At 38.0% G+C, this 25,373-nt stretch overlaps 1 protein-coding gene across 1 annotated transcript; it reads right to left on the reverse strand.

Annotated features, from left to right (window-relative positions):
• Positions 1-3,673: 3,673 nt before the first annotated feature.
• LOC110964084 (interleukin-1 receptor type 1-like) lies at positions 3,674-24,059 on the reverse strand. The gene is made up of 11 exons (XM_022212692.2): positions 23,746-24,059; positions 16,096-16,300; positions 14,747-14,915; positions 13,013-13,187; positions 11,123-11,188; positions 8,369-8,495; positions 7,900-8,039; positions 7,656-7,805; positions 7,333-7,497; positions 6,731-6,919; positions 3,674-5,288 (listed from the first exon to the last, which is right to left on the reverse strand). The coding sequence occupies exons 1-11, from the start codon at positions 23,819-23,821 to the stop codon at positions 5,095-5,097; spliced, it is 1,656 nt and encodes a 551-aa protein (XP_022068384.2). The 5' UTR covers positions 23,822-24,059; the 3' UTR covers positions 3,674-5,094.
• Positions 24,060-25,373: the final 1,314 nt, after the last annotated feature.

The following is a 25,373-nucleotide window of genomic DNA, read 5'->3' on the forward strand; positions in this document are numbered from 1 at the left end:
CATTCTTGGGTGTTTTTGGCTGTGTGTTTTGGATGGTTGTCCTGTTGGAAGACCCATGACCTGCGACTGAGACCAAGCTTTCTGACACTAGGCAGCACATTTCTCTCCAGAATGCCTTGATAGTCTTCAGATTTCATCGTACCTTGCACACTTTCAAGACACCCTGTGCCAGATGCAGCAAAGCAGCCCCAAAACATTACTGAGCCTCCTCCATGTTTCACCGTAGGGACAGTGTTCTTTTCTTCGTATGCTTGGTTTTTGAGTCTATGAACATAGAGTTGATGTGCCTTACCAAAAAGCTCCAGTTTGGTCTCATCTGTCCAAAGGACATTCTCCCAGAAGCTTTGTGGCTTGTCAACATGCATTTTTGCAAATTCCAGTCTGGCTTTTTTATGAGTTTTTTTCAGCAGTGGTGTCCTCCTTGGTCGTCTCCCATGAAGTCCACTTTGGCTCAAACAACGACGAATGGTGCGATCTGACACTGATGTACCTTGGCCTTGGAGTTCACCTTTAATTTCTTTGGAGGTTGCTCTGGGCTCTTTGGATACAATTCCAACGATCCGTCTCTTCAATTTGTCATCAATTTTCCTCTTGCGGCCACGTCCAGGGAGGTTGGCTACTGTCCCGTGGGTCTTGAACTTCTGAATAATATGAGCCACTGTTGTCACAGGAACTTCAAGCTGTTTAGAGATGGTCTTATAGCCTTTACCTTTAAGATGTTTGTCTATCATTTTTTTTCGGATGTCCTGGGACAATTCTCTCCTTCGCTTTCTGTTGTCCATGTTCAGTGTGGTACACACCTTTTCACCAAACAGCAGGGTGACTACTTGTCTCCCTTTAAATAGGCAGACTGACTGATTATGAGTTTGGAAACACCTGTGATGTCAATTAAATGACACACCTGAGTTAATCATGTCACTCTGGTCAAATAGTTTTCAATCTTTTATAGAGGTACCATCATTTTTGTCCAGGCCTGTTTCATTAGTTTGTTTTTTTAAATAATTATGTTAATCAACAATTCAAAAGTAATGGCTGTTTTTGATTATTTAATTTTCAATACATTTTTATTTATTGTTACTTTTGTGAGTTTCAAGTGATTTCAGTGAGAATTGTGGGTTTTTCCTTCTTTAACTGAGGGGTACCAACAATTTTGTCCACGTGTGTAGGTGACCGAATCACTTACCTGCTTATCTACCAGTTTGTTTCCATATGTTGTGATGCTGCAGGAGTTAAACCAAACCAGATATCCAGCTGACAAAAATGACTGAGAGTATGGAGAGCTGAGCTTCTGATTCTTTTCTTCCAGTTGATGTTGTGGAGGTGAAACATCATCTTCAGAGTGTTAGTCAAAGCTGCAGATTGACTAGTTGTAGTTCTACAGCTGGGATTTCTCTCGTCTGTAGACAAATGGAGGTTTTTCCCAAATCTTCCATCAACAGGTCCCACTCTTTGCAGCAACAGTTTTCCTCTCCAACACATGACTTGGACATTGTTGTTGTAGATTATTTCAATAGGAACCTTACACACCTTCTAGTAGCTCAGTAGGATGCATTAACTTCTATTTTGATAATTCAGAAACAGAAAACTAACCATGATAACCTCCTGTAGTTGTGTGAATAAGTTCATGTAAAACATCCAATGGAGTCATCACCGTGGTAACATCCAAAATGGAGCTTTGTAACATGTAGTAAAAAAAAGGGGGGGGGGGGGGGGGGGGTGTTTTTAAACCCAAACTATGATCCTTTTTAAAAAACTTGATCAAGCAGTTTTGGTTATTATCCTTAAATAATTTTTACACCTGAACTTAACAAAGTAGTTTGCACATTTGTATTTAGTTGTAGTTTTGGTGCCTAAAACACAACAGAACAGCAAGAAAAAAGCAGCAAATGAAGAACAAGAAGTTAAAACAAAAGTCAGAATGAGGTTTGAGTTAAAAAATGAGGAGAGAAGTCAAAAATGAAGATTACAGACAGGACTTAACTTGAGTTTTCTGAGTCAAAGTCAACTCCTCCAACCTATAAATGTGGATCTTTTGGGAGTGCAAAGTTGTGGCTCCACCACCATTGAATGTGGTGATAACCTCCTACTGAGCTACTAGAAGGTGGAGGAGGTTCGACTGACCCATAGGCAATTAATGAGCTGATGGCATCTGATACAGGTGAATGCAGTAACACCAACAGGTTCCAGAGGTTTGGTGTCTTTCAGCAAGTCTGGTTCTCTTTCTGTCTCTGTCCTTTGAGTCTTCGTTTGATTCAGTTCCTCTTTAGTGGGCCTGTAACCATCCTCATAATGATCCATATGATGTTCCAGCATTGCATTTACCTGCTGAAACATACCAGGAGATCAATATGTTGAGGATCTGGCTTGACAGCAACTATTCTTAATGTAGAACCTTAAAGTAGTTAGCAACATAGCAGTTTCTGGCTGTTAATTTCTGTTTAACATCAGTCAGACTGCAAACAATAGAAATGATTAATGTAAAAATGTGGTTTCTAGAAAAGCTGAAGGGATCTCCACAACATAAGTGGAGTTTGCAAAGTTAGCAAGACCCATGGAGCCACGATAGACACATTAATGCTAAATACATCAGGCTGTAGTTCTCCTTCAAGCTGTGATATTGATGGACAGCAGCAGACTGATAGATGCTAAAGATCAGGTGCTGCAGTGAATCTGTTACCCACATGTCTTAACCCAGAGCTGCTCTGTGTGCTCTTCAGCGTGTGATGCTACATAACTTTGCAGGCCACTGGTCAAATAGCGCTTTAACATTCGTTCGAGTATTCAGAGAGTTGTTTGTACCTGCCATAGTGATGTGGACAAACTTGTGTAAATCACTTGTTAAAGGTATTTTAGGTTGTGTCTCCACCGCTGACCTTTAACCCAGTGTTGTTCCCCCAAAACGTCGACTGTATGTTTTTGTAAAACCGACAAAAAAGGAAGAAAAATATTTATTGAAGTGTGTTTTACTTAAAAAACTATAAATAAATATAATTAATTAAATGGACCTTGCTTTTATTTTGAAAAGCTACTGTGTTTTCTATCTGACAAGTAATCGAATATAACAAGAGTATGTATCCCAGACTAAATAAAGTTATCTTTTCCTGACCAAGCCTGCCTGTGGCCTCGACTTTATGCTTTGCTGTGTGTTTGTGCTGCATTTGTTCTGTTATAATAAATAAGGAGCAGGTTATGAATGGACGCTGGTCCAGATGTCTTGCTGTCCTTTCCAGAGGTGGCCAAACAGGTACTTGCATGAATGAATGAATTAAAGAGCCAAAAAGACAAGCAAGGTGTTTCACAATCTGCCAGACCAAAAATTGTTCTCATGAAAAGTTTAACATTCATCTTTGAAGCTTAACAAATCTGTAAACCCTGTTTTGGCGCTTTATCAGAATGTAGTGCTACCTTATCTCTTAGCTTTAGTTAAAAATCAGACATTTATCATCAGATTTTGTTATCTGAGAAGCCAAAACACACTCAGCTTTTTACTGGCAACCTAGTGAGCTGTTTCCATTAAATGCATTTTGAAGAGTTAAGGTAGAAAATCCCTGAATGACTTCATAAAGGTGCTTTCACTGACCTGTTAAGAATCCCAGTCTGCAGATAAAAACAACATGCATGCACCTAATGCTGAACGTAAAAACAGAGAAATATTTCTTCCATGTTTATTATGTACACATAGCAAAAACCAGTGCAGTCTACTGTGAGGTTTTGACTATGATCATCATTTTGTATAATGTACTTTTTTTCATTATTCTGTCCACCCCATTTGTATCATCCATCCATCCATCCATTCTCTATACACTGCTTAATCCTCACTAGGGGGGGTGCTGGAGCCTATCCCAGTGATTCTAAATAAGAGAAACTCTGTATGATTGCAATTGTATTAGATGCCATTATTAGGTGCAGATGATTCTGGCTGCAGCTCCTAACATCCGCTTCTGCAACGGAGGCTTTGATCATGGCTCACTCACAGTCCATGTCCCAACTTCCCTCAGGATGCAGGAGAAACTCTTCCAGAGGTGAAAGTTAAAAATCCCTCGGACAGGGGCCTCTTCCAGGCACTCCCAGTTCACCCTTACTACATGTTTGGGTTTACCAGGTCTGTCCGGCAGCCTTCCCTGCCGTTGGATCCAACTCAGCTCGGCTCATCTCTTCATCCGAGTGTCCGAGACATACAGCCACAGATCTGATGGCAGGACTATTAAGTCAATCATCAACATTTGGCACTAAAACTGCTTTTTCTCAGAGCACCTTGTTATTAGTGGAATTTGAAATAACTGGAATCTTAATTTAAACATTGTTCATCTTTATCTACAAGATGAGTGCATTTCACTCGGTCACAAAGACTCAGACAACAGAAAATAAGGTCACATGTGTTAAGGTTGATATTCACAGAATACAATAGTACATCAAAAAGGCAATGTAAATACAAGCCTATGTCAGTTTCTAGTTTAAAAAAAGACAAACATTAGTACTATGTGTACAAATCTACAGCAATCTTGTCAATATAAAAATAAATATTCCTTCAAATACTTCAGGACACTCCATATTGTCACACAATAAACACATACATTAGCTTATTAAGCATGAAAAACATCTCTTGTGATTGATGTAACAAACAGAGACAATATTGGTGTCCTTGGTGTTAAACCTGTAGATCTAAAAAGCAAGAACCGAGGAATAAGCTGTTAAACACAGCTGTATCATTCCTGTTTTGCTCCAGTAAGAATTACAGTAAATGTTTTTTCCATCCTTATTACACAGATTATGAAAATCACTGTGCAGGTGCTCAGTCCAGTTAGTCTACAATGTTGGGCTGCACAGTAGCTTGGTGGTTAGCACTTTCACCTTGCAGCTAAAAGATCCTCGGTTTGCGTCCGGTCTTTCGGGGATCTTTCTGCATGGAGTTTACATGTTCTCCCTGTGCATGCGTGGCTGTTCTTTGGGTACTCCGGCCTTGTCCTTGTGTTACTGAATTAAGATGATGACGAATTACAGATGAAGAACTGAAGAATTAGTGAGTTCCAGGAAACAGGCCCGAATGTCTTAATGTAAACAAAATATCTCTGTTTCGAAATTTTTCCACTTAGTTTAAACAACAGTCTGAAGTCTTCTTGCTGGCACTGGGGGCATGTGGTATCTGAGGTTCTTCCAGAAGTTTCTGTTGGAGTGTAATTTGGTGAGTTTCTGAGTTCCAAGGAAATCTTTCTTCCATTTTAGAGCTCCTTGTTTCCTCTTTATATAGCGCAGAGACACTGGCAGATGATTGTAATCCACAGGACCATCTGAATAGAAAAAAAAAGAGGTTTAATGTCTTCACATTTTTATGTGACTGAACCTTCTTTGTCTGAAGAGTTATTGGTCCTTGTAGTTGTTACTGTGATGCTCTACTTTGAGTCAATGACAGAGGTTTAATTGCCACTTACAGCCCAGTGTGACTCATTAATATTTGAGAATAAAATTGATGAATGGGGGCTGCAGAGTGGGGTAGTGGTTAGCACTTTTGCCTTGTAGCGAGAAGATCCCTGGTTCACGTCCCGGCTTGGGCCTGGGATCTTTCTGCATGGAGTTTGCATGTTCTCCCTGTGCATGCATGGGTTGTCTCCGGGTACTCCGGCTTCCTCCCATAGTCCAAAAATATCCATCCATCCATTCTCTATACACCGCTTCCTCCCGCAGTCCAAAAGTATGCTGAGGTTGATTGGATACTCTAAATTGCCCGTAGGTGTGAATGCGAGAGTGATTGTCTGCATATGAAGCCCTGTGACAGACTGGCGACCTGTCCAGAGTGTTCTCTGCCTTCGCCTGAGTCAGCTGGGATAGACTCCAGCCAATCCGTGACCCTAGTGAGGATAAAGCAGTGTATAGAGGATGGATGAATGGACGGAAAAATGGACTTGAGATGAGACCTGAAGAGACTAATACCACTTTCTTGTCTGCACATTAAGCTACTGTAAGCACTCTACAGGTTTATTTTAGCATCAAGACCGGAAGCCAAGGAAAGCAACGAGCTTTCTTGGTTCGAACCAATGAAAGTTCAGAATGTTACTGGTCCCAGCCATAAATTATTCTCTGAACAACCATTTATAAAACTCAGACTTGTCATTTTTGATAACAAATTAGATTAAAGTGTTTATATGTGGGGGCTGCACAGTGATGTAGTGGTTAGCACTATCGCCTTGCAGCAAGAAGATCCCCGGTTCAAATCCGGGGTGGGCCTGGGATCTTTCTGCATGGAGTTTGCATGTTCTCCCTGTGCATGCGTGGGTTTTCTCCAGGCACTCCGGCTTCCTCCCACAGTCCAAAAATATGCTGAGGTCAATTGATCACTCTAAATTGCCCATAGGTGTGAATGTGAGTGTGATTGTTTGTCTGTAGATGTAGCCCTGCGACAGACTGGCGATCTGTCCAGGGTGTCCCCTGCCTTCGCCCGAGTCAGCTGGGATAGACTCCAGCACCCCCACAACCCTAGTGAGGATAAAACGGTGTATAGAGAATGGATGGATGGATGTTTATATGTGTATAATTAAATCCAAAAATCAGATCTGTGAAGACCTGTGTAAGTGACACATTCACGACTGCATTGGACTAGTTTATTAAGTTGTGCGGCTTCTGAGACTTAACAGAATCAGTCTGTTCACTTGTGAAGCAGAGGAAAGTTGCAAAAAGTAACTTAATGAGCAGTCAGATATGTCAAAAAGACTGAAAAAGTACAATCTGTCCTCACCGATTTCCACCAGAATCACTCGGGGATCATTCTGTGTCAAAGCGTCATGAATGCCAACTTTCTGCTCATAGCACAGCTGGTTTTGGTTCTCATGTAAGGGTGACATCTCCCTTGTTATGGTATCAGAAGACAGGACGATTATCAGTCTGCGGCATTGGTGCACTGTAGCAGCAATGGCATCATGCATCGCTGTGAGAGATGAAAACAAAACCAGTTATCACTGCAGAGTCAATCCTTATCTATGCAAGCTGAAAAAGAATCTGTTTCCAAAGCACAACGTAAACTTTTCGACAACTTCACCTAAGCAGCTATTTCATCTAGTTCCAGGTATCATATCATTTTAATCTCACAAATATGTAAAAAGCAATTTTTGACAATAAACAACAAGTCACTTTTGTGTATTTAGTCACTAATCATTTTATCTTTTGGGGATTGTGGAATATTCTGAGCAACAATAACAGTCCTTCCAGAAAGGCTAGCCTAAGAACCTGCATCGATCCATGTACTTTCATTCAAAGCTCTTCCTGCTAGTAAGTCTCAGTTTTGTTATTGTGTGCCTTTATTACAGGTTTAAATGTGACCCAGATCAGTCTGTTCCTGACCTTCTCCAGGACAGTCGTCCCGTCCTCTGATGTATAGCAAGTAGCCATGTTGGTCCTCCAACTCCTCAGGCAGGATGTTCAGGGCGAAGCTCGCCGTCACATCTGCACTCAGGTTGTCAGAATGGAGGAAGCTCACGTAGGCGTCGTAGAGCTTTCCATCTAGAACTGCAAGGAGGACAGAAGGTTTATGTTCATTCTATGATGCTGATGTCTTTTGAGTTGCTTATTTTATCATTATTTCATGTCAAACAGCTAATGGGTGCAGTAGAATCATGTTCCACATGTGATTCTACAGAAAAACACATGTACTGATGATAAGTAACCTTGTTCTTTAGGAAAATGTCTCAGTAGTTTCCTGTAGGCCAAAACTAGGTCAACTTTAAGGAAGTAGAAGGAAGTAGCCAGGACCAGAGTAACCAGGACCAAAGTAACCAGGAAGGCAGAGACAGTCATGTAGAGGGCAGTGTGGTCACCTGGAGACAAAGCCATGATTTAAGAACACATATAAACAGTACTGAAATAAACAGAAGTAATTTTCTGGGGAAAATTGCAAAGAAAGGACATTACCTTCTTGAAGAAAGGCCACGCCTTCATCTTTTTCAAATGGGTTCCATATAATGCATTTAATAGGAACATTGAGGAACTGACGACGGACTTCAGAGATGGTCAGAGTGGACTGAAAGTACACTTTGCCTCTTTCGTGAAAACTGAAAGAAAGATGACCAGGAATCGATTGATCAGTTCCACAGTCCAGGGTCGCTAATATTCAGCAGTTAGAAGGCAGAAAGATTTATTTTTTCAGTACATTTTGATTGAGTTATACTACAATCCATACAGAAATAACTTGGCTGCTGTGGAGTTGTGTTATTAGCCTCCTGTTTTTTGTTTCCTTTTACTCAAATATGAAGTGCTGATTGTCAGACTTACCTAACACCTGGCAAATTCAGTCCAGTTCAGTGTTTGCTGTATTACTATTAGGCAACTTTGAAGTTTTACTTTATTCTCAGAATCAGCATGACTGGAAACAGAAACTCACTATTTCGAGGACACGTTGAGCTCCTTGTGATCTTCACTGAAGGAATCATTAACAGTCCAGTAAATTGAAGTCTCATAATCCTCAGCGAAGCCTGTGTAGGCCGAACAGTTCAGCTGTACTCTCTCACCTGCAGTAATGAGTAAATAAAAACAGCTGTCACTCTACACATCCTGGTGCTTTGAGAAAATCCATCCATTCTCTATACACCGCTTTATCCTCACTAGGGTCGCAGGGGATGCTGGAGCCTATCCCAGCTGACTCGGGCGAAGGCAGGGGACACCCTGGACAGGTCGCCAGTCTGTCACAGGGCTACATATACAGACAAACACTCACATTCACACCTACAGGCAATTTAGAGTAATCAATTAACCTCAGCATATTTTTGGACTGGGGCTGCACAGTGGAGTAGTGGTTAGCACTTTCGTCTTGCAGCAAGAAAATCCCTGGTTCAAATCCCAGGGTGGGCCTGGTATCTTTCTGCATGGAGTTTGCATGTTCTCCCTGTGCATGCGTGGGTTTTCTCCGGGTACTCCGGCTTCCTCCCACAGTCCAAAAATATGCTGAGGTTAATTGTCCGTAGGTGTGAATGTGAGTTTGCTTGTGTGTCTGTATATGTAGACTGGCGACCTGTCCATGGTGTCCCCTGCCTTTGCCCGAGTCAGCTAAAATAATCTTCAGCACCCCCAACCCCCCGACCCTAGTGAGGATAAAGCGGTGTATAGAGGATGGACGGATGGATATTTTTGGACTGTGGGAGGAAGCCGGAGTACCCAGAGAAAACCCATGCATGTACAGGGAGAACATGCAAACTCCATGCAGAAAGATCCCAGGCCCAAGCCGGGACGTGAACCAGGGATCTTCTTGCTGCAAGGCAAATCTTATAGTTGGGGCTGACTGGGTGACCCACAGGGGTTCGGCTTGTGTCTTCATTTGCACAGCTGACTCCCTCTTGGACGTCCCTTCGTTCTGCCTCTAGTCATGCTGCTATAGGCCTAGGCTGCTGGGGGACTTCTCTTGATGCACTGAGCCCTTCTCTATCTACCTTTACATTTAATATGTATACCGTTATTGCAGTACATTCACTCTGTTTCCCCCTGTGCTATTTCTCCGAGTGTCCCTGGTCCCAGAGCTGGATGCTTCAGATCTGCGGTTGATGTTCCACCAGCTGGTCCAGTCTCCACCATGTCCACTGTGGGATGCTGCTGCTGACCTTCCTCCAGCCCTCTGCTTCCAACTCCCTTTTTCCACCAGTCAACTCTGCATTGCCTTCACTATACTGTTATGCTAACTTACATACTGTTTGAATTTTACTGCTAGCTATATATGGAGTATGTTTAATGTCAGAGCCGTACATCATAAGAGTAAATTATGAGTCAGTTTTCAATGTTAGCTTATACTTTGTCTGTGTCACATATCCTGTCATGCATGTATCCAAATGTGTGTTGTGTTTTCCTTGCTTTCCCACCCCTCCCTCTTCTCCCATCCCTCCCCCTTGCCCTCTTCTGTCCTTCTCAACCCGCCCGGCCAGCAGGCAGATGGGTCCCCCCTATATAGAGCCGGGTTCTGCTCGAGGTTTCTTCCCTGTTAAAAGGGTGTTTTTCCTTGCCACTGTCGCCTTTGGGCTTGCTCTGGGGGTCAGGCATTTGGGTTCTGTAAAGCGTCTTGAGACGAGTTGACTGTAATTGACGCTATATAAATAAAATTGAATTGAATTGAAGTGTTAACCACTACCCCACTGTGCAGCCCCCACATGCCACCAGAACAGCAGATTTTATTGTCCTTCATTTTCTCAGTGAACCCTCATGCCCTGTAGAGGGAGGCATTGTCATCCTGGAAGAGTCCACTGCCATCATCAAAGAGGTGATCAATCAGAACAGCTCTAAATTGATTTGCTGGGACTCTATGTTTTTCCTTTAATTTGGCACCCATCTGTATCTCAAATCTTTCAGAGCTCTTAAAAGGTTGAATTCTGACTAAATCAAACCTAACTGATCAATGACAACCCAGATGGCAAACTATGGGTGAATCAATGTTGAATCTATGTTGAGACCTAACGTAGAAATTATACAGAAAGCGCAAGGTTGATAAAATGTTGAGTCAACGTTTGCTTTTCAACCATAAATCACACTTTACCCAGATAGCAAAAGATGTTAAATCAATGTTGAATTAGGGTTAAGAAGGTTGAATTGTGGTTACGGTTGAAGACTGATGGTTGGATCAACGTTGATTCAACGACATTTTGTCAACATTGAAGTTTGTGTTTAAAAGATGCCATTGAATCTACATTGTATTTTGGTTTAATTAAAATGTTTGACAGGTCAATGTTTAATTAATGTTGAATCTATATTTGCAAACATGTAATCTATGTAAGCAAACGCTGACTCAACATTTTATCAACCTTGCGCTTTCTGTATAATTTCGACGTTAGGTCTCAACATAGATTCAACATTGATTCACCCATAGTTTGCTATCTGGGAAACCTCCATTTCAAAACCTGAAATTTATCATCATTAAAGTTTTACCATTTGTCTATTAGCCTTTTATTTCCATAACTTCAAATCAACAAACATTGCTGAGATTTAAGGTACCCAAGGTTAAGTTGCAGATAGAAAAAAAAAAACAATTTTTGAACTACAATACCCAGAATTCTTCCAAACAGTGTCAGATTTTTTCCATGCACACACAGAACACAGAAATGTCTACAAAGTATATGTGTCACTATGAGGTTATAATCTGTGACTTTGCAATACTTACCGACTTTAACCCTGACAACTTGGTGTTGAGGTTCCCTCACTTTGACAGTACCAATAATCACAGGGTCTTAAAAACACAAAAGGCATGCTATTAGTGTGGGCTCAAGAAGTGATGTTCAATATAACACAATCTACTGAGTCTTATCACAGGAGAAGCTGAATAAACAAAAATGGTCTCTGTGTGCTTGTTACTGGAGCTGGGAGAACGCAATACACCACAGAAGGCCAACTAGACAATAATCAACGCACAACCCAAGCTTGGCCTAACCAATGCTTGGTCTTCACACTGGGAAATAAATCTGGAAAATAACAGAAAAAGCATTGGTATGTCACAGGTAATTAAAAGTTTCTACAGTAAAAATAAAATCTTTAAAAAAAAAGAAAGAAAAAGAAAAAAGACCCAAACAGGACATTTTCTGTGTTTCAGTGGTGACTGCAAAGTTTAAAGAACAAGACAGCTTCTAGTGTTTTAATGGTGTATCTATATACATGTTTTTGCCTTTATTGGTTAACCAAAAGTTTAAAAAATAACAGGACATCTTCTTGTTATTTAATGGTGAATCTGTAATTTGGAAAATGGACATTTGCCTTTATTTAATGGAGTACCTACAGTATAAAAACTACAAATATTACATAAATCAATAAAATAACAAACCTTGTGCTGACAGCTCATTACCCAGATTTTGTCCTGTAATTATCAAATAAGATATTTTAAAATTTATTTATATATTTATTTATTTTTGGATAAATTATGATTCACCTACTGTAAATTTTCCAATATAACCATTTTTGTCGATATTATACCTACAGCAATAAATTTAAATGTAATTTTTCCATTAGTTATGATTTAAATACAATGATAATAAAACATTTTTTTCAAACAAATCTGCAAAAACAACTCTTTTTGAAATGAACTTATATAGAACAAACTTACGTTGTTGTTTTTTAAATTTCTAAAGTGTTCCAAGTTTTCTAATCAACTGCACTTTCTCCTAATATTACAAACAAATATGCTAATTGCTTTAACTAATAATAACATAAGTCTAAAATGTAAATAAATGGAAATCCACCTGTGAATCATGTATTATGGACCAATTTTGTAAAAAAAAAAATTCAGTGAAAGAACGTAAATACACAGATATTTCTTAGAGTGCAGATGTTAAATTAACCATTAAAACAAGAACTAGAAGTTTTGCCAAACTTGGACCGCCCGGCGACAAAGATGACCCCTGTGACCTTGAAAATGAGGTCACGGTCACTAAACGCGAACTTGACCTGTGTCTTATTATGGTACACCTGTGTACCAAATATGGTGAGGCTACATCAATATTTTATGGAGTTATCGCGCGGAAACCAAATTGTTACAGACAAACACGCAAGCAAGCAAGACCATGCAGGTGAAAACAATACGTTCCGGCAAACGCAGTTTTGCCGGGCGGTAATAAAACAAAAACATTCATACAGGAAAATGGATATATCCAATTTCAACTCCATTGGAATTTTAAAAAATGCAGTAATGATGCAAAACAGGAAGAGTCAATTGAAAAATCATAATAAAACAAGAAGTTTTGCCAAACTTGGACCGCCTGGCGACAAAGATGACCCCTGTGACCTTGAAAATGAGGTCACGGTCACCAAATGCGAACTTGACCTGTGTCTTATTATGGTACACCTGTGTACCAAATATGGTGAGGCTACATCAATATTTTATGGAGTTATCGCGCGGAAACCAAATTGTTACAGACAAACAAGCAAGCAAGCAAGACCATGCAGCTGAAAACAATACCTTCCGGAAAACACAGTTTTGCCGGGCGGTAATAAGAAACAGTTGTCCATCAGTTGTTCTGCTTACATTTGAGGAGTCTGCAGGGATCTTCAGCAGTTTACATACCATCAGTAATAGTGAGCTGCACGCTGCGAGAAGCCGTGTACGTTCTTCCATTTAAATTAATGTCCACCAGGCAGGTGTACTTTCCAGCGTCGCTCTCTGAGGCCTCCGGCAGCATCATGTTGCCTCGTCTGTCCACAGAGATGGGCTCTCCTTCCCGCTGCATCGGTTGGCAGTCCTACTCAGAAACAAAGAGATGGTAGTTAGTTTAACAACGAATTAAAAAACAAAAACAACCAAATAATTAAAGGCAACAAACATTAAATTAGTCAATTTTAAAATTAAATACACAAAAAGCAGTTTAAGAAAAACTACTTATGAGACAATTCAACTACAAACAAGTAAGTTAGGATAAGCTCTCTAGATGCATGGATGGATGGATGGATAGATAGACGGATAGATAGATAGATAGATAGATAGATAGATAGATAGATAGATAGATAGATAGATAGATAGATAGATAGATAGATAGATAGATAGATTAAACCTTTATTAATCCCACAGCGGGGAAATTTATAGTGCACAGCAGCAAATAGAACATTTGAATCAAAAAAAGAGTGCAGCACACAATGCACACAGTGAAAATAAATATATTTTCTTCAGAAGAAGAAAAGAAAGCAGTGTTTACAGCAAAATTTCTATGAAATTGCACAGCATCATTAATTACATTTTTATTACAAACAAATATGCTAATTGCTTTAACTAATAATAACATAAGTCTAAAATGTAAATAAATGGAAATCCACCTGTGAATCATGTATTATGGACCAATTTTGTAAAAAAAAAATTCAGTGAAAGAACGTAAATACACATACACATTACTGCATACAAAGAGATCTTAAGATCACATCCAAGTCTTCAAGAAAAAATAACACTTTACAGGTGCTTGACGGTGTAAGTTTGGCTGCCAAAACATACAGTTTTATGGTCCAAAAGCAGTTTGGACAAAGAAACAAAGGGGTGATGTGATGTTGGGGGCTGGACATGTGAAGAGTGTCACATGGACTCGGTGTGTTTAGCTTTTAGTAAACTAAGAAATAAAAGATCATGACACATTCTCAGCTGGTTGTTAATAAGAATGTAGTTTGCACTTCAGTTCACCCACTCTAAGTGGGTGAACTGAAACTACTGGAAGCAGGCTTGATTGTAAAGTTTGACTGCAGCAGGAAGGAATAACACTAATAATTTATTTTTCTCTATTTTTTCATGTATTTTTCTACTGAGTCAAATCCACTCAACTTCACTTTGATATTATCTTAAGTAAACAATAAAAAAAAGTTTTCTGAAAATGTATCAAAACGGAGTTATCTGTTTTTGCAAATGAACTCTTCAGTTGTTCTTATGAAGCCAGAAAGTACAAGTAATAATGTAAAAACTCATACAATTAAAAGTCAGTTTTTACCTATAAACAAGGAATATATTGGCCGTCCTAAAAAATTACTTGCTTGGATTTATGTCTCACCAAATGTCTCTTTCAGTCTTCTTGATACATTATTTTCCATTCGCTGGATTTACACAGATTTCACAGCTGATTACACAACCAGCGCATTGCTCATTGAATGTTTGCGTGATGACAGCAATACTACAGTATCACTCAGCTTTTAAAAATGCAAACTGGTGTCACCGGTAAACCACATGCTTTTCTACTTAAATCCAACTAAATAAGGCATGAAGTCAAGTATCAAGGCAAGTAAATACAGTGAAAGCAACATGTGAGTGTGATGGAGCTGCTTTTACCTTCATCCATCGTACGTTCCACGTGTTGTTCAATTTTAAGATTTCATCCTGTTTACAATAAAGACTTCCACTGGTTCCGTTTTGGATGGACCTGACCTCAGGTGGATCAGTACAGTTTTCACTGGAGACCAACACCCTAAAGGTCATCCTCCGTGATTTGGTGTCATTCCTGAAGAAAAGGAGACAAAAACTGAGAAAACTGCAGAAAAACCTGAGCTGCAGTAACAGTCAGTATGTGGCCTTTCCATTACTTCACTATTTTTAAAATATTAAATGAACAGAAAATATGCCAGCAGCTCATTAATCAGACTTGGAAAATGGAAAGTTTCTGCCACTTTGCAGTTCACCTACTGTAATAAAAAAAACAACACTTTTTTGTTAATAATATACCTGTAATTAATTGAAATACATTTTTTCTGTTAGATAATAATCTACTTAGAATGACTGTAATGAACATCTGCGATAAAAACCTGCTTGTCTTTATGAGCATTCACATTTACTTCTAAACTGTTCCAAATTTGCTAATTATTACTTCTGAGAGATCTTGGTTAGAATATGACATTGTTTTTTAATTACAGAATTACTTAACCTCTGTAGGATTTTAAGCAAATCACATGACTTAGTTCCTACAAACAAACAAACAAACAAACAAACAACAAACAAACAAACCAAAAAGAACTATTGTACTAGCAGTATCTAAGACAGTATTTTACACACCTTACTGAGGCTTTTACTGTTATTTTCATAAACCTGCTGTAACACTGTCTCCTCCCAAAATCTATGACAAAGTAGTATCAGGACTTATAATTTATTCCAGTGCAATACAGGTTTTACTTGTAAGAACTTTAAATTAGTCATTTTTGTAAAGTTTACCCAGCTGTAAAGTTTATAGCATGGTGGAAAAAAACCTAATTAAAATTCCACAGATAACTTTTATAAATACCCTTTATAAAATCCAAAGAGTGAAAAGCTGAAGTCTAACATGAATCCCCGCAGGTTATTTTCAGTTTTTCTGCAGTCGCAGGTATGAAGCCTCTGTTCTTTAATTAATGAACTGTTATTTTTGCTCCTCAGCACTACATTTCCCATCAACCCTTTTGCCTCTTGTCTAACTTCCTCTCTAAACAGTCTCCTCAAAGTTTCACTTTAAAGATTCACTTTAAACTTATGTAGTCCAATTCATGCAATCTGCAATACGTTCTACATCTGTGATAGATTCAGATTAGGTTTTAATTACTTTAAATGGACTTCATTTAGTTTTGTGAAAATGATCAATGACTTTGTTGAGATGTTTCTGTTTTTAAGATACTTGATATAAACACCAGCTAAGTCATTGCGGTGTTTTATACCTTTGCTCACAGGTGTAGGTTCCATGATGGGATGTCTGCACTGGTAGAAACAACAGTAACCCGTCCCTGAGCTCCACTCCACTAGGCAGACTGCTGTTGTTTCCACGGCTCCAGATCACCTCAGAGTGAACATCAGCGCTGTAGCACTTCAGCAGGAACAAGTGGCCCACGCTCACATGGAAGGAGTCTGTCTCCTCACTGTGGTCTGAATGAGGCAGTGCAGAAGGACACCAGTCATTTACCATTTAGCATCATTAGCACAGCAGCAGACAAGGCTGCTCTGCTGCAGCTGCATGTTCATCACTTCAGGAGTAAACAGAGAAGAATGAAAGGCGATCAGATTTTAAATCGGCCTCTGTCAAGAAGATGGGATTTTAATTCATCAATTCTTTTAAAATGGAGATGTTTAATTCTGCAGAAAGCCTCAGATTTTTGTGAAAGTAATTGGAAAATTCACAGACATGGCAGTGAACTGAAACAGAAAGAAAGATCTTCATGGTGTAGCTGTCTACTACTACTGCTACTTCAACATATCAAAACAATAAAAAAAAGCTAAGTGATGTTTTTATATTTGAAATTAATAATGAACAGCATTAACTGAAAGAAAAAGCTGCTGATGTTTTGTTTTTTGACCACTGAGCGGCTTCCACAATATGGACATTAATGACAAGATAAACCAGTTTCAAAAAGTTAGTCATCAAGCTCAGAACAAGTGCAAATTCATTGAAACTCAAAGTGAAAAAAACAAAAAACAAAAACCACAACAACAACAGCATCACAGCCAAGGCAGGAAATGTAGGACTGAAACAGAACATTAACTGCATGTACTACAAAATTTCAACTGTAAAATGATTCACAGCACACACCTCCTACAGATAACTGCCAGCAGAATGAAAGCAGCACCTAGCTGGTGTTGAAGGATGAGAAAAAGCAAAGGATGAAGTTATTTAATCAGAAATGTTTGTGTACTTTTTTGTCTGTAGGTGAGGATTTCCCTCAAATATCCCTCAATATTTAGAATACAAGCATTTGTGCATCTCCCCAAAAAACACCGTAACTTATTTTAAAAAACTATGGCAACATTTACACATTGATGGATTTTCTTCAGTATGTCAGACATAGATGTATGTCTGATATATCTTAAATGTGCAGGAAGTTTTTAAGATGAGAAGATTTCTTACTGAAACACATAAAAACTGTTAAAGTCCAGGAGTTAATGGGTTAATTTCAATTAACTGACTTATTGTTAATGTTATTAGTCCCTAAATGAACATTTAAATGTGTTATTTTCTCAAACAAAAGACACAAAAAGGGACAGAAGCATAAACCTGCAGGAGAATACAGAATGCAATACAAAATGCCTGAGAGGATTAATTGTAGTGTGTGTTGCTAAAGTTTTCTTTACATAAAAACATTCCCATCATAAATTAAAGCACAAAAAATCACCAACTGTTCACAAACTGGTGTATAAAAACTCATCAGAATTCAAGAAGTAAAGTGATTGACGTGCAAAACTTATTTTTAATAGAGGCTTTCAGTAGTTCTTTGGCCAATCTAGAAGAACCACTCTATCAGGCCTGTTTTATATAGCCTTTATCATACAAATAGAATGTAGTAAAAATATTTTCAAATACAAAAAGACACTGGGTAACTGAGGAAATACTATCATGAATAACTATTTATATAAATTAAAAGTATCTGTTTTGTCTTAGCAAATTCTTTCTCAGAAAGACAAATTAAACTGACCACAACACAAAGAAATAACAAAGGAAAGCTTCCGAGAGAGGTAAATTCTATTTTTTTTATAGGCACTAGGTGTTATTTTTGATTTTGAGTTGTCTTTTCTCATAAGTGTCATAAAATCTCATACATTTCATAAACTTGCAATGAGGATGAAATTAAGAAAAAGCAAAGATAAAACAATACTGCAAAAAAGTGAAACGACTCCTTTTTCATTTTTGTACTATTACAATTGAAAACCAAACATGATATAATTTGTGGTGACACTTGAACGCAGCCTGAGAGACCCTTGATTTCAGTTGGGTTAGGGTTAGTTGATAAGTTTAAATAAGCTTAAATAACGTTGTTTTCCTAGTTGGGATGGGTCGTTTGATGATAATCTTCTGTTTTGTGTTGCATAAACAGATCAACTGTTTGTTTACAGATGCCAAAAGTAATATTTATGTTTGAGTAAATATTAGGAGGCCAGAGATGACATTATTTATGGTGACATTCGAACGCAGCAACATTGAAACAATGGCGAAACCGAAGTTGGTGGAAAGAAAACGAGCCACGAAATTGGAGATAACGAGCAAATGGCACAATAAATTTTCAACAATAATAAGTTAGCCAGTTGCTAGCTTGAATAACGTTTTTTTTTTCAAGTTAGGATGAGTTTTTTAAAGATGTTAATTCGAGCCTCTGGATTTAATATGACGGTGGATGCTTATTTTCTGACGATGGCAAACAACAAATACACGGTAAGACAGCTGAGTTTGGTGCCTCCTGTCGTGCTTATTGTATGTTAGTAGCAGTTTGTTAGGAGTGAAAACAAGACAGGTGTGGTTAAATGTAAAGCTGCCACCAACGTGATGCTAATTTTCTGTTTTGTCTTGTATAAACAGATAAACGGTGTATAAATGCACAAAGTAACATTTGTCTTTGAGTCTTCACCTGGTGTTTTTTTCCTTTATCTTGTTTTCATTCTGTATTGATGACTAAACAAAAAAACGATTAAACAAAAGTCCTATAAGGTCACTCCATCTCAAATCATCATTTTTATAGAACACTTTCTGTATGATCATCGTTGATTTTCCTGATTTTATAGCATAAAGTACTTACTTATAGATGTATTTGTTAAATTATAGCTTGATATATGAAGTAGTTTCTGGGATTTTCTTTTAAAATTACTCCAATGTCTCCAGCACAATTTCTCCACATTTTCACAGTTTTTCTCACATTGCAATTAGACACTGTATTTGGATTATAACATCTCAGGATGTATCAAAGATAAAAAAAAAAACATACATTTCAATGGTATTTCTCATCATGCCATATTACATGGAAATATGAGAAAAAAAAATAAGCCATCTTGAAAAGTCCCGCCTTTGAGTACATATTGATGAGACAAAATGATGAGGCCGAATTAACTAGTGATATTCTCTGAACCACCTGTAGTTGCATGTGACAGTAATACACAACACAACACTCAGTACTTTACAGTAATGGAAGTCCTAGTCACAAATACGCGATTTATTTATTTTTAAAACTTCTTAAAGCTGCTGTCCGGAGTTTGAATCGCAGCGTCTCCCAAAACACTGTTGGTCCCACCCTCCCTCTGATTTCGCCCCTTTATTTGTGCACGCGCGCAGTACCTGAGAGGGGTGCCCGGAGTGCTGCAGCATCTCGCCTGTTTTGCTGTTTTCCCCTCTTCTACATTTAGTACATTTAGTAAATAATAAAGGAATTACGTTAGAATGCTGTATTGAGTCTAACTTGTCCTAATACCAAAATAACATGAATCTGCTAGGACGAACTAGGAAGTTTCAATATGTGATTACTCGTGTATCCCTCTCGATGACGTTGTTTATCAAACTTAGTGCATTTACGCGTGTATATGTGTTACATTGTTTATTTATTTCTATCTAGAGTTCAGAATTGCATGACTCCTCTGACGAAGAGTATGTCCCAGACGCCCCAACATCTTCCTCCAGAGGTCAGGCATCTAAACGAAGCCGTCAGGCGGGCTATGGAGGCCGTGGTCGGGGAGCGAGGCGAGCACCCCGAGCCAAAAAACGTCCTGCAGTCTCTTGGCCTGACAAGCCGTGGGATTGGTAACTTTTTGGAAGTTGCTGATCCCTGATGCTCTCTCCTCCACAAGCAAAACAAATGTGCGCGCGGTTGCGTAGTGCGTAGCTCGCCCACCTCTGCATGGGCTTGCTTGCTGTACGCGTAACCGTTGATTGACAGCATGACAAAGCTGAAGCTCGAACTTGATTGGTTGGCAGCAACCGGCGCTTTTTGGAATAACATGGGGGTCTATGAGAGGAAGGCGGAGCCCAGGAATAAATTTTCATATCGCGTTATACTAACTTTATATTATAGTATCGAACGAGACTAACACATTTAAGCTTTGTTAAAAAATGATACATAAATTGAAAACAAGCGGAAACTCCGGACAGCAGCTTTAAGTGATCTATCAGAATTTCAGGGAAATCAGAAATGGTTTAGCAAAAAAAAAAAAAGATGAAAAAAATTAAAAGAAAATGTGGCAGGTGGTGGCAGGTTTGTGGATTTTGGTTAGAAATCACAACATAATATGGTTTATCATAGGAAGTCAGAATGGCGAGAGATTAGGTTGCTGTGCACGTGATAAAGTACACAACTGCTTGTTGATGTAACTTCAGTGTTTTATTATTTGTTGTTGCCAAATTTTGTGATTTTCGTGTAGGCAACTTGTAGTGAAGAGTAGGTTGCGTGCATATTCTGCCCTTATTGTCAGCCTTATTCCTTACTGTGTATTCAGCTGTGTTCATATGTCCTTTAGTGGTCTATAATAAGGTTTTCACAAACTGACACTAAAATACTCACATACTTGCAATTAATTTGTCAGGATTTGAATTTGAAATATTTAAGATGCTGTGCTTCCTGTCTAAAGGTTGTCCAGACAGTGAAGAAAAGCCTCATTTGTCAGGCAATGTAAATTAGTAGTAGAACACATCATAAAACGTAACAATATGACACTCTCAACAGAAATTGCACTGCTGCCTGAATAGGAACGCAATGTTATCCACTGATTGATCCAGTTTATGGCTATAAGCAGCAGACCGAAAAGCCAAAGCTGAGCTTATATAAACACATAAAAACTGACTGTAAAGTGTTTATTGAAATTATCAGTCAAGGCAAATTACTAAAGTTGAATTGCAAAAAAAATGTTCCACTGACTGCCAGATTTTGCCTCATAGGATGCTAATTCAGAGACATTAGAGTTTGAGTGCACGTTCTATACGAAACTTGTGAAACGCTGGAAACATCTTGCTGCAAATACCTCCCTCCTCTGACAAAATCTTGTAATTGTTTGATGAAATGAGATTTTAATGAATCATGAATTTCTGCATCTTTTATCCTAAATGCACATTACTTTACTGGTCATTATTTCAGAAAAAACATACCTTTTATGACTAATATTCTCTTGTTCGGGGCATTGTTTTCCCTTCATTTTATGGTAGAATGAAAACGATCTTTTACATTTTCCAGGAGATACAAAATTATATTTGTCACACTTCACGACTTGTCGAGTTTATGACTTTTTTTCTCAATGGACAGCATTTTTGTAGCATGGTGCCGTAATGCAGGATCTAATGGTTATCGTTTTTTTGTTGATTCATGTCGGATATGTCGAAAAATGCTTGGCAACTGCCTTAAAGCTAACCCTGTAGCACCATGTAGTAAAGAGAGCTTCTCCCCTTTCACTGCAAGAAACCCCTATCAAATCTGAAGTACAGTTACTTATAATGCAACCCTGAGGACTTTCACAGACATTCATAGATCTAGCCTCTCATGCAAAGTCAACTTTTTTGAAAGTAACTTCACTCTGTCAACAGTTTCCTTTTTCAAGCAGTGCTGACGTCTTTCAGGTGAAGAGCTTCCTGGAGACTTAAGGATGAGAGTAAACATTTGCTCTCATTGACGTATTTATTTAGCAGAGGAAGCCGTGAGGGAAACCACCGTACACATTTTTGAACATTAACGTCAAACATTAAAAAACACTGTTTGTTTTAGATATATCTAGTCAATGATACATGGTTTTCACTGCTCACATAACCCCAGTTCAACTTACACACATAGTTGGGCAGCCTATATATATATATATATATATATATATATACATATATATATATATATGTATATATATATATATATATTTTTTTTAATGGACTCATGATGCCAATTTTAGCAGAGTGGAGCATCCACCTACGTAGCGAGCTTATAAACTTAACTGCTGCTTGTGCAACACTTCCTTTTTACACATCTACATGCAAATAGGCCACCAGACAGAGCAGGGCAATAAACACTGGTGATAATTCCAGCAGCCAACTCATTAATGTCAACCCATTCCTCTCAGAATTATGTTCCTACACAACTGAAATGTTCTTATTTCTGTTTTGAAAGACACATCATTTTGTTTTGAAATAAATGTATTTTTTGACCTGTGACATAGTGGGAAATAACCACAAAGTCTGCATTATGGTGGCAAAATCTAGTGCCTTTGCTGCCTATAGACTTTCACAGTAGACCGGGGTTCGTGAACCCGTGACATATGGGAGATCATCAGTTTTAGAAGACAGCCATGTTTTCTGTCATTTGTTTAATATAGGCAATGACGCAACGTTTATGTTTATTTTATTTATAAAATGGGACAGTTCGTCTTAATGAACAGTTACACGTAAACACGAGAGATTATAGCCATACGACTAATTTCCATCTTGAGTCCCATTAGTAGGTCAAGAATAAATTACAAATATAATACCATAATTGAACAAAGACATACAAAAAAGAAGCAACAAACGATAACATATAGTGCACATAACAGACAAAAGTTGTGGGACCAAGGCAAGCTATCAAGCAGTAATTAATTAGCTAACGTCAGATTAAAATTTAACCCATTTTTGTGTAGACTTGCTGAAGCAGCCACAATCTATTTTGCAGTGTGGTTTGTACTGTACTGACAATAAAAGCGTTATCTGTTTGCTAGAAGACCTCATCTTCCTGATCTCACCCTTATCAGTGATTTCTGTGAGATTACTGTGAAGCGTACAGCGGTCCTGCTTCCTTCTGTCACCACAGTGCATCATATTATGAATAATCTGAGGAAATAATCTCTCATATCTCATCTTTAGTTAGCAAGATACCTAAACCGCTGTTGTAGCTTTTAGGTATCACAATAATAATGTTTTTGTTAATATGAATATTATCTTACATTTTATATTTATGTTTTTTATGTTATGTTATGTTATGTTATGTTATGTTATGTTATGTTATGTTATGTTATGTTATGTTATGTTATGTTATGTTATGTGCCATTTATGTTTTTATGGGATGCTTAGTCTTCCAGGGTGTTTGTATTTGATCGTCTTTTGGGTTAAGATATATTCAAAATCTGTTGTAAATATTGTGCTGCTACGTATGTTTGGAGGCTCAGTCATGTACAAACAGCTTAGCTCATCTGTTATGGAAAGTGCTGTTTGAGCACTTTCTATAACAGATATGCCTTTTTTTTTTTTACTAGCACTGCAAACAATGTTACAACTCAAGCTTGAAGCTGTAGCTTTCAGATAATGATTCAACAAATCTCCAGTTTGAAGTCTTCTTTGCCAGAGCTTCATCATTCATTGTTTCAACTGTCACTTTTATGTGATTCCGTCTTTATCCAGCAGGGATTCAGATTTTTTTTTTCCCAATCCATAACCTGTTGTGTTTACAGTCAAACATCAGAGTAAACATGTACGTAAAATCAACTATTGGACAACAGCTTAGTGTCCCAAATTACCAGGAAAGTAGCAACAGCTTGGTTTTACAAATGATCCCTAACAGCAGAAGCTTTTCTTAGTCTGTAAAGCGCACATAAAACTTATGACTATCAGTACTCACTGTGTGCTTCAGCGAATTCCAAAGACAGCAGAGCATAAAGAAAGCAGATCCAACCTGCTGCCACCATTGTTCTCATCTGTAGGATCAGACAGGTTACATTTCACTAAAATCCTGCGTGGTTTCCCCGACATGGTTCATATTCTCAGCCAAACTGGTTCTCTGTAATAAATAACGTTTCTTGACACATTTCCTGAGCCGGTTTCCTTAAGGGGAAGTGAGAAATGCACTTTGCACAGCCAACACAAGGAAGTCAGGTTCAAAACACTCCCAATAAAGTCCCAGGAAGTTCCACTGATGGTCGTTTTCTTGAGAAAAGTTCATATCATATCCAGGAATTTACTTCGGGAATAATAAAAGTTATATGTTATCCTAAATAATTAAAGGAGCTCTTTCATTGTGTGTCTTTCTCTCTTTACTTCCTTCACCCAGTCTTAATCTCTCACTATCTCTCTGCTGATCTCGATAGTACTTTCATTCTAAGTTTGCACTATAGTGGGCTGAGCTATCGATATTTACCAGCAATAATAAATTACTGTCATGTAAGCAGCAAATTGCGCTGACACCAGTATCCTGAAGAAAAAGTGCAGCCAGAGTTAATAAAATAAAAATAAGATTGCAAATTAGACTAGAAAGGGTGCAGCTCCTACAATAATGAAAAAGTAATATATTAATACTTTATAGATTTTTTAAAAAGAAAATATTTTGTAATTTGTAGTTTAAAAATATTGAGTGGACTGACTAAGGCATTTATAGACTAGTTCATTTCAGGCATCTTAGGCAATATATAATGCTTATGTTCACCTCTTGTAGGCTAAAAGTAATTAATTAGGTGTTGCAAATTGTAGCTTGAACAAGGTTTTGGTTTTACAGTCTGCCACCATGTCCATTGTTTTTCATGCTGATAAGGATTTACTGTGCCAAACTATATTAAATCAAAGATGTCGTCCTCCTTAATATGTATGTTAAATCTGGCAACTCAAACATTTTTAAATTCTTACCCAAGATGCCATGAACTTTTTGTTTGCCTTTTATATCTTTGACAATTCTCTCAAATAAGTTTTTTTTTTTGATTTACCAACCCCAAAAAGCACAATTAGGGGATGGAAAATCACACTCACAGTTGCACAGCTTAAAGATATTAAATAAAATTGGGGTTTAATAACCACATTTGAATTAAAACTGCAGTAACTGATTAGTTGTCATCAATTAAATTATTCGCCGGCTATTTTTATATTTGATTAATCTGTTTGGTTAATTTTTGAAGAAAGAAAGTCATAATGATCTGATTCCAGCCCCTTAGATTTTTTATATTTTCATGGGTTTTCCCTTCTTCACAGTAAACTAATTATGTGATTATCATCCGTAGGATGATCAACATTTTCTTTTACCATTTTCCGACATTTTATAGACCAAACAACTAAGCAAAAAACTGAGAAAACAATCAGAATATTAATTTACAATGAAAATAATCATTAGTTGCTGTTCTAATATTGCAAACTTAGTGTATTTAAAAACTGTTGGCTATGAATTCTGTACTGACTACCAGAAAGCTTAAGATCTGCAGTAATAATCTATGACAGAAAACAGTTGAGTCACTATGAAACCAATACCAAAATCAGCTACAGAAA

This window comes from Acanthochromis polyacanthus, chromosome 14 (assembly GCF_021347895.1).
Source record: "Acanthochromis polyacanthus isolate Apoly-LR-REF ecotype Palm Island chromosome 14, KAUST_Apoly_ChrSc, whole genome shotgun sequence".
NCBI classification, from domain to species: Eukaryota; Metazoa; Chordata; class Actinopteri; family Pomacentridae; genus Acanthochromis; species Acanthochromis polyacanthus.